The sequence below is a fragment of the Pecten maximus genome, chromosome 1 (assembly GCF_902652985.1).
Source record: "Pecten maximus chromosome 1, xPecMax1.1, whole genome shotgun sequence".
NCBI lineage: Eukaryota > Metazoa > Mollusca > Bivalvia > Pectinida > Pectinidae > Pecten > Pecten maximus.
This window is the reverse complement of record NC_047015.1, coordinates 8699343-8710809: the sequence shown is the minus strand read 5'-3', so window position 1 is coordinate 8710809 and position 11467 is coordinate 8699343. Positions and strand designations below refer to the sequence as shown.

Genomic DNA, 11467 nt, shown 5'->3' with positions numbered 1-11467 from the left:
AGACCTAAGAAGAGGTCAATCCACCCAGCAGGACAGTCTTCTGTACAATTGGCCAGACAGGTTGAAAGAGGGAAAGGAAAAACGACAAGCAACTCTTCTATCTTGGACAGAGCTCAATCATTGGAGATGAAGGTGGAGTTTGAGTTTGACAGGCAGGTTCATTCCTGGGCGTCGTGGAGACAACACTAAGACCTGCCATCGTAATGGCATATCGCAGCAGTCCAAACTCCTCATAGCAGTAGAACTAACCATGATTGCGAGGAAGCCCATGAAAGACAGAAAACTAATTACGACGAGTAGATGGCGAAAACAAAAGGACGGAGTGGACTGTATAGCTATTCCCAGTGGAGGTAGGGCTGCAGAAGGTTTCACGGCCAAGCATCATGTAAAGTCAGAAGGGGTCACAGGATGAGTTCGAAGTGCAGGCATCAGACGCTTGGCAGAAGCAGAAGCTTCGGAAAGAGCATTGTGTTGGTCACTGTATCGACGAGACGAGCAGATTTTGAAGCCGACATAGACGGGTAGTGGTTTGGTCACCACTGTTGGTTCACCAGCCTGATGCTGAGGTTTAGTGCCGAAACTTTGAAGAGGGCTGATACTACCTGGCGACATAGGCTTCACAGTGGAAGGACACTAGTGACATACTTCACCCCTGTGGTGTCACAGAATGCAGACCACCATCTGTAAGAGAGAAAGAGGGCGGAAAAGTGTCCGGGCGCCCAAAATATCGCGAATAATAAGACTATGGCACATCTCCGGCTAAAGGTTGCGATATCGCTTACTTCCCTGTCGATATTAACCACTTTTGATCACAGAATCCAATAGTTAATATCTATATATGAATGGAGATAAAAGTCTGGGCAGTGAAAAAAAACCATGATAAATGAAATTTTAACAATGTCACTCAACAAATAAATAATTTCTACTTACGTGGCTGAGTTTAACACTTACCACTTTTCACTGTCAGCAAATCTAGGACATTTGATACTAGGTGACAGCTGGAGGATGGTGCCAGGGATCTCAGAATAAAATATATTCCCATACAATACACCTCCACACCCCACACACATCAGTCAGACATTCATGAGAGGCAAACTCGGCATCATGTGTGTCTAGAGGTTATTATTTTTTCTCAGATTCGATGAAGCCGCAATCTGAGACAAGCAACACAAGCTTTAAGATTGCAGCATCTGTTAGGTGAGGGCACTCAGCTCCCGCAAAGTCATCAAGGTAGTTGAGTACATGGAACCCTTCTTCTATCTAGCATTAAGAAAGAAACCGGCCATGTATCCCTATGGCATATGTAGGCTGCTGGACGTAGTTCCATCGATAGAACCCTGTCAAAAATATATGAGCATTCTAATTGAAACCTAGAAACGAATATCTTCAGGGTCAATGGGGATTTGTCTGTAAGCCTTCCTTAAGTCCCCTTTAAACAGAAGACAGCCTCTTCCTTTACCATTGATTATCTCTACCAGGTCATCCACTCTCGTATAAGATAGGGATAAAGGTTCTCCCAGGAATCCGTCTACGATATAAAGCCATTGACCGACTTTGAATCCGGAAAATTCAAATCTAAAATTATACGCCTTTCTTCTGAACCTCTTTTTTGGGACAGAGTTCAAAGGGGAGATCACCACTGGTTAGGACCTTTTAGGTACTCACCTATTTCCTGAGGAAAATCTGTGGTTCCTTTGTGATATGGCATATGGCGCGGGAAGGATGTCATAATCAAATATTTTTATTTTTGCCTAGGCAGAAATCGAATTTTGCCTAGGCAAAATTCGATTTCTGCTTAGGCAAAATTTGATTTCTGCCAAGGCAATAATCGAAACAAAATTATTTTTGCCTAGGCAAAAATCGAATATTGCCTAGGCAGAAATATTTTTGCCTAAGCAATATTCGATTTTTGCCTAGGCAGAAATATTTAATTATGACATCCTTCCCGCACCATAATGGCAAGCCTATATCATAGGGAAACCAATCTCTAAAAGTTTGATTACCTCCTGATCTGATTACAGCTCTAACCTGTCGTTCATGCAGTGTATAGAATATATTTGATGTTAAAAGTTTGACTTAACAGGAATCTTTTGAGTTTTGTTATTAAAACAGGGTTGATCCACCCTGAGAGACGCTTTGCTAACTTCCGGAGCACCATCATCTCCTTCCCGATAGTGTTAGAAGTTAGCCAGCACAGCGGGTCAACCAGCTCCTTCCACACTAAAGGGAATGTGCCTATAACCCATCCCTATGACCAGAGACATATATATATAGATCTATATGTCTCTGCTATGACAGATCAAAACTATTCTAATACAAATGTAATCAAAATTTACATATTCGGGCTCTGAGACAAAACAGTCTGGACCTGCCACTAAACCACTGGAGGGCACAAAATGTAGTATTTTAGTGTGGCCGCGATATCGTGGTCTGGGCCGTTTTCGTTTTTGCGGTCAAAACGATTGGTCCAGTTGGACCGGTCTTGTTCGTTTATGAAATTTATAAAAACGGTCCTGACGATTTTAACTTGTTTTCAGACGAGCCTTTACCAGCCTGCCTTTACCAAGACTCCCAAGGCCTGTATTAACAGTTGCAGGTCCGTCAATATATGTTTGAAATATTACATTTAAAAACTGGCGAACCGGTTTGTCCACATAAACCAGGGACATATAATAAGGAGAGTTATGTAAGTCCCTAAACGAACAGGCCCCTGAGGATATCTGTCTCCGAAATGACATCGTTTAGGCGCTTAATGATATATGCAACTTTACAAATTAATTCAAGCGTTTTTCTGAGTGCGAATCTTGTAAAGAAAAGGCGGCAGGTGGAAATTTGTAAACAAACTGTGTAGAATGTTAAATGTACTGTATTCCTAGAGTTGTCATGTTAACAGCTATATTTAATTGTCACCAATGAAATGTCATATCTAGATGTCAGTGGAGTATCACGCTTTTATGGTGGAAAACAAAAACGGTAGATCAACAATTTTCTAAAAATCTTAGTGGATCTGATCAGCGTCAGTCGGAAGTATCTTGCAGTCTTGAGTCTGTACCATATGCATGACATACATAGGCCTAATTGTCGACTTCAGCTGTTCAGAGGTCCTGCGTGTGAGACGGTTTTTTTTCCAAATTTTGGAGAGCACTATTTAATTATTTATTTATTTAACGGCTTTACGTCTGCTACTACGGCCTTGCGGCCTTTCAGCTGACGAGTTGGAGAGCACAGAAATGTGCTGGTTAAAATATAGAACAAAATCTATAACCAATAGGCTATAGCCATTTAAAAAATAGTTTCTATCCATACTAGATCTACAGTAAATACATAGAATAAGTCTAGACGACGGACGGACGATTTCTGACGGCTAGCAGCACAGGGGTAGGCACGGACCTATGTCACAATAAAATAATTATCAGATCTGACAATTATTTTTTGTGACATAGGTCCGCGCTCCTACCCCCTGTGCTGCTAGCCTAATCTATAGCCGTCAGAAATCGTCCGGGCTGGTCTCAATGTCAGATGATAGGTATATATAGCTCAAAAGTTTACAGTCCTGGTCTTGATCTGTTTGTTGCGTTTTCCCCTCTCCTTTTAAATTACAAATTGATAAACTCCAAAAATATAATTTTTTACAAGGTACAAAAAATGTTATCAATTATGTATTGGTTAGCGTTAATAGCACTCCAGATAACATGCATGAATGCATATTTATGCAGCTAATAAACTGAACTGGCAATATATAATTCATGTAAAACAATATCTGTATACGTAACGTAGTAGGAGTGGAAAAATACACGGCCAGACCGGGGTTTGAACCCGGGACCTCTGAACACTAGCTAGATGCTCTACCGATTGAGCTACCTGGTCAAGGATGATCGATCCGGTCCAGTTCCGCTACACTTGGATGACCAAATTTTCAGCTGATTAATTAGAGTATAATACAATAAATACATTGACAAAAGTCACAAAGATGCTTGCCTATATAATTACACCTCAGCCATTAAAAAGCACTATTATAAGATACAGTGTTATCAAAGCTGCATGCATTTATTAGCCTAGTATGCAGTGGGTACATATTACGAGCTATAATTAGCTGTAACGACCAAACTGAAATAGCTAAATTGAGTTTTTTCAAAAATATTATATTTAATAGGAAGAAGTCGCATATTTAGACCAGTATATACATGTACATGCATATGTTGATCACAAGTCACAAAATTAAAATAAATGTACATGTATGTATTAAAATTGTCTATTCAAAAATGTAATATTGCAGCTGCAGTTATAAAGTAAGAAAATATATATATATCAAACTGTATATATGTATAGCCTATATAGCTACAATGTCATATAGAAACCCTGTTTAATGTCATGCACCTGTCTTCATTTAAATCTTAACTCTTTGAAAATGTTTGTTAATAGGTTAACATTTATACAGGTTAATATATCAACATTTATTACTATATCAGATAATTATAATATACAACTATAAATATGAATGTACATGGATATATGTAGGCCCTTATATTTTATTTAATCAAAGCTAGACAGGTTGATTAGCAAATTGTGCTGGATATATGGCAGTGGATCAGTTTGATGATCCATATAACATAATCACAAATAAAACTTACTTTGAAAAGTAAGAATAAACATGATGTCATGTGTAAAGTGAAGTAAGATGATCTTGTTAACTCGGGATTGACAAATAATAAGACAAAATAATTACATAATTTATTTTAACAAGTATGTTGCTGCTATTCCATTTATTCATTATTGGAAGCCGACATTAAAAAAACCCTCCACTTTGGGGATGTAGCATTATATATATATGTATATATAGTCAGAATACAATCAATGTAGGAATTTGAAAATTAGACATTTTGTACATGAGTTCTACAAGTCAAGAGATTTTTATGTGCATGCATGTGTGGTATGATGGGATGTTATATTTTCTTATACAATATATATATATACCGGTACATATGTCCTGATTTGTATCCCTATTTTAGGCAATGGTCCAAATTGGAAGCTGCTGTGAATGAGCGTGTGAAGAAGCATCGTTCTGAGAAGATACCAGAAACATTTAAACAGAGGTATGAAGATTTGCTGAAACTAAACAATGAAGTTAAAAATGTTTATTTTATTCCTTAACAATTTAAAATCTGTCCTGCTGACAGAATTTTATTCCTTAAACTTTAAAATCTCAGTCCTTCTGACAAAGAATTTGAAATGCTTACCTGATAACTGTGATCAGACAGTGCTTTAATTGGTAGCACTGAGACATTCATATATCAAAAATTAATATGATAAAATGAAATTATTACAATGTACTACTTTTGTTCGCCCTGCAGGTAGAGGGCGTAAGAATTGTACCTGCAGCCCCCATTGCATGATTGTAAGAGGCAACTAAATTTGGGATCCTATCATTTCTCTTCTTTCTGAACAACTTTCTTCTTCCTAATGTCTCCCTTGACAATGCCTCACTTTTGGCCTTTAGTTGAGCGGTCGCCGCTGTGAGGAAGGCTTTGGGTTCTGTCCCCTAGCAGAGACATACCAAAGTCTTTAAAAATGGTAGTTGCTTCTCCTGCTTAGCGCTCAGCATATTTGGAGTGGGACGACTGGTTTGCCCGTTGTCAGTATAATGTCATGGGATGGGGTGTGCTGCTGGGTGTCTTCGGCAGTATGCTTCAGTGAGGTAGCACTATAAATCGGCAAAAGTTCTGGCCTATCACAAGGAGACTTAACACGAACATACCGCAGCCTCCCAAAACACACATACGCACTCACCACACGCATGCATGTAGCACGCACGTGAGGCCGTCCTTAAATGACCTTAGCTGTTAATAGGACGTTAAACAAAATAAACCAAACCAAAAGTATTACTTTTGTCACAGGAGAGGAAAACTGTTAAAAAACAGCACTTGAATCGATATCCAACTCAAGTAGCAGACGCTCTAATAACATTGGATGCCCGCATTATTATAGATGTATACGACTTGATATAGCTATTATACATCTATATATAAACTTCACATAATCAATTGATAAATCTTATTCACTATAATCTTAGAATGACATGATAGATATTATTATACAATTATAGTAAACAATCTTTAGAAATGACACCAGTTGATAAGATCATTATTATACATATATATAAGGTAAACAATCTTTAGAAATGACACCAGTTGATAAGATCATTATTATACACTATATATAAGGTAAACAATCTTTAGAAATGACACCAGTTGATAGATCATTATTATACACTATATATAAGGTAAACAATCTTTAGAAATGACACCAGTTGATAGATCATTATTACACAATATCTACAAGGTAAACAATCTTTAGAAATGACACCAGTTGATAAGATCATTATTATACACTATATATAAGGTAAACAATCTTTAGAAATGACACCAGTTGATAGATCATATACATATTATAACAGTATATATAAGGTAAACATCTTTAGAATGAACACCAGTTGAATAAGATCTTATTTATACACTATATATAAGGTAAACAATCTTTAGAATGAACACCAGTTGATAATAAGATCATGATTATACAGTATATATAAGGTAAACAATTTTAGAAATGACACCAGTTGATAATAATATCATTATTATAACAGTATATATAAGGTTAACAAACTCTTAGAAATGGAACAGTTGAAGTATATTATAAAGTATTCTATTAAGGTAACAATCTTTAGAAATACACCATTTGTCATTATTATACTATTATATTAAGGATACCCATCTTTGAAATGGAGACACCGTTGATAAGGATCATTATTATACCTATTATAAGGTAACATCTTTAGAATGACACCAGTTGATATGATCTCATTACACTATATATAGTACAATTTTAGAAATAAATGTTGATAATAATCATTATTATACTATCTACAAGGATAACACTCGTTTAGAATGTAGCACCATTGATATAAGATCATTATCAAATATAGGTAACATCTTTAGTAAATGACACAGTTTAACCTATATACACATATAATAAAATCTTTAATGACACCATTGATATAAATCATCACTACACTATCTCAAGGTAACATCTTTAGAAATGACACGAGTTTGCTTAATAAGATCATTTCATATTATATATAAGGTAAGCAATCTTAGAATGAACGACACCAGTTGATACACTAAGCTCATTATTATACAGTATATATAAGGTAACCAATCTTTAGAAATTGACACCAGTTGATAAAGATCCTTATTATACACTATATATTAAGGTAAACAATCTTTAGAAATGACACCAGTTGATAATAAGATCATTATTATACATATTATATATAAGGTAACCAATCTTTAGAAATGACACCAGTTGATAAGATCATTATTATACAGTATATATAAGGTAAACAATCTTTAGAAATGACACCAGTTGATAATAAGATCATTATTATACACTATTTATAAGGTAAACAATCTTTAGAAATGACACCAGTTGATAAGATCATTATTATACAATATTATATATCAGGTAAACAATCTTTAGAAATGACACCAGTTGATAATAAGATCATTATTATACAGTATATATAAGGTAAACAATCTTTAGAAATGACACCAGTTGATAAGATCATTATTATACAGTATATATAAGGTAAACAATCTTTAGAAATGACACCAGTTGATAATAAGATCATTATTATACAGTATATATAAGGTAACCAATCTTTAGAAATGACACCAGTTGATAAGATCATTATTATACAGTATATATAAGGTAAACAATCTTTAGAAATGACACCAGTTGATAAGATCATTATTATACAGTATATATAAGGTAAACAATCTTTAGAAATGACACCAGTTGATAATAAGATCATTATTATACAGTATATATAAGGTAACCAATCTTTAGAAATGACACCAGTTGATAAGATCATTATTATACACTATATATAAGGTAAACAATCTTTAGAAATGACACCAGTTGATAATAAGATCATTATTATACACTATATATAAGGTAAACAATCTTTAGAAATGACACCAGTTGATAATAAGATCATTATAATACAGTATATATAAGGTAAACAATCTTTAGAAATGACACCAGTTGATAATAAGATCATTATTATACAGTATATATAAGGTAAACAATCTTTAGAAATGACACCAGTTGATAAGATCATTATTATACACTATATATAAGGTAAACAATCTTTAGAAATGACACCAGTTGATAATAAGATCATTATTATACAGTATATATAAGGTAAACAATCTTTAGAAATGACACCAGTTGAGTCACATGTAGCTACCGTAATGATATGAATGAAATGAGGAGTGTGGCTCCCTTGAGGACGGAGTGAGGGGAACAATAACTGAAATATAGCAAAAAAGCTTTAAAAAACCTACGTAAAGAATGACAGGATTTGATGCATGTTTGGTTTGATGCATTTTGGGAGAGGCAACTCAAAATGTACGAAAACAATTGCAATATAACTTATATAATTACATGAGAGTATTTTGCCATTAATGAAATATCCATGACTTTTTTTTAGAGTGATGCAGGCCCTCTTGGCCTCTTGTTATATGATAATACAAGTAATGGCATACATTTACACATGTACTTTAAAGGCCTACATATGTACATGTAGCTACAGACCACTCATATATAGAATGCTTTATTTCAATGGAATAGGTCTGCAGAAAGTGGAAAGTTGAGCTGTATTTTAAGCTAATTTCCTATTGGAGCATGCAATCTCAAACATTTTCATTTTTGTCTTTTTAGGATATCAGGCCCTTCTGTGAAATGGAGGACATTCTTCAGACAGCAGGATGCCTTTCTTTATGCAAGGAGCCAGGCAGAAGTATGTATTGCTCTCAGTTAAATATTTTCAATTTTGCTCAAACTAAATTTGTTTTTATAATGCTATTTTATTTGACAGGATTAAGTCTCTACTCGTTTTTGTTATGTAGAATTCTTGAATATATGTATATAACATAATGGTATCAGTTTGTTATAAACACTTTTGAAGCCTAATAAACTAAATAAAAAGAAATGTATGTAAAATCACACCTACACTGTCTCAATACCTTTCAGGACTTACATGTGTTTGCCTTTGAAAGTGAGCTTCTTGGGTCAGAAAGTGGACAGAGACAGTACCTTGTGACATCATATCCCGTCTTCTGGCATTTCTACAGGTATTGGTCACTATCTTATAAGGTAGAAATACATTTTGTTGGTAGTTGCTCAAAAATGAAGATCAAAGATCGATGATCAGAACTGCTTCATGCAATGCAATACAGGTGTATTAACACACACAATGATCAGTTCAGAAGTGTATACATCACAGAGAAAAGTGTAAGTCACTTGTAGGTAGCTAATGTTTATGTATAGGTATTGAATTATTCTTAATGAAATGATCACTTGCCTGCATTGTAAGTGGAAATGAATGCTTAAACACTAGTTGGATACACTCATTTCCAGGCAGATAAAGATGTACATGTACTGTATGTATAAACTGTACATGTACTGTATGTAAGCTGTACATGTACTGTATGTAAGCTGTACGTGTGCTGTATGTAAGCTGTATGTGTACTGTATGTAAGCTGTATTTGTACTGTATGTATGGTGTACATGTACTGTATGTAAGCTGTATGTGTACTGTATGTACGCTTTACATGTACTGTATGTAAGGTGTACATGTACTGTATGTAAGCTGTATGTGTACTGTATGTAAGCTGTACATGTACTGTATGTAAGCTGTACATGTACTGTATGTAAGCTGTACATGTACTGTAAGTAAGCTGTACATGTACTGTAAGTAAGCTGTACATGTACTGTATGTAAGTTGTACATGTACTGTATGTAAGCTGTACGTGTACTGTATGTAAGGTGTACATGTACTATATGTAAGCTGTACATGTACAGTATGTAAGCTGTACATGTACTGTATGTAAGCTGTACGTGTGCTGTATGTAAGCTGTACACGTACTGTATGTAAGCTGTACACGTACTGTATGTAAGTTGTACATGTACTGTATGTAAGCTGTACACATACTGTATGTAAGCTGTACGTGTGCTGTATGTAAGCTGTACACGTACTGTAAGCTGTACACATACTGTATGTAAGCTGTACGTGTACTGTAAGCTGTACATGTACTGTATGTAAGCTGTACATGAACTGTAAGTAAACTGTACATGTACTGTATGTAAGCTGTACATGTACTGTATGTAAGCTGTACATGTACTGTATGTAAGCTGTATGTGTACTGTATGTAAGCTGTACATGTACTGTATGTAAGCTGTACGTGTACTGTATGTAAGCTGTACATGTACTGTATGTAAGCTGTACATGTACTGTATGTAAGCTGTACATGTACTGTATGTAAGCTGTACATGTACTGTATGTAAGTTGTACATGTATTGTATGTAAGCTGTACGTGTACAGTATGTAAGCTGTACATGTACAGTATGTAAGCTGTACATGTACTGTATGTAAGCTGTATACATATACTGTATGTAAGCTGTACGTGTACTGTATGTAAGCTGTACGTGTACTGTATGTAAGCTGTACATGTACTGTATGTAAGCTGTACGTGTACTGTATGTAAGTTGTACGTGTACTGTATGTAAGCTGTACATGTACAGTATGTAAGCTGTACGTGTATAGTATGTAAGCTGTACATGTACTGTATGTAAGCTGTACATGTACTGTAAGCTGTACATGTACTGTATGTAAGCTGTACATGTACTGTATGTAAGCTGTACGTGTACTGTATGTAAGCTGTACGTGTACTGTATGTAAGCTGTACGTGTACTGTATGTAAGCTGAACATGTACTGTATGTAAGTTGTACATGTACTGTATGTAAGCTGAACATGTACTGTAAGTAAGCTGTACATGTACTGTAAGTAAGCTGTACATGTACTGTATGTAAGCTGTACATGTACTGTATGTAAGCTGTACATGTACTGTATGTAAGCTGTACGTGTACTGTATGTAAACTGTACGTGTACTGTATGTAAGCTGTACGTGTACTGTATGTAAGCTGTACGTGTACTGTATGTAAGCTGTACGTGTACTGTATGTAAGCTGTACGTGTACTGTATGTAAGCTGAACATGTACTGTATGTAAGTTGTACATGTACTGTATGTAAGCTGAACATGTACTGTAAGTAAGCTGTACATGTACTGTATGTAAGCTGTACATGTACTGTATGTAATATAAGCTGTACATGTACTGTAAGCTGTACATGTACTGTATGTAAGCTATACATGTACTGTATGTAAGCTGTACATGTACTGTATGTAAGCTGTACATGTACTGTATGTAAGCTGTACATGTACTGTATGTAAGCTGTACATGTACTGTATGTAAGCTGTACATGTACTGTATGTAAGCTGTACGTGTACTGTATGTAAGCTGTACGTGTACTGTATGTAAGCTGTACGTGTACTGTATGTAAGCTGTACA

At 35.3% G+C, this 11467-nt stretch overlaps 1 protein-coding gene across 1 annotated transcript in view; it reads left to right on the top strand.

Moving 5' to 3' along the window:
- Positions 1-2791: 2791 nt before the first annotated feature.
- Positions 2792-11467, top strand: part of LOC117342929 (DNA-directed primase/polymerase protein-like) — a 40610-nt gene continuing 31934 nt past the window's right edge. Inside the window, exons 1-4 of the mRNA XM_033905562.1 lie at positions 2792-2973; positions 5010-5093; positions 8779-8857; positions 9091-9191. Coding sequence (XP_033761453.1) covers positions 2918-2973; positions 5010-5093; positions 8779-8857; positions 9091-9191 — 320 coding nt within the window. The 5' untranslated portion in view covers positions 2792-2917. The remainder of the gene's footprint in view (positions 2974-5009; positions 5094-8778; positions 8858-9090; positions 9192-11467) is intronic.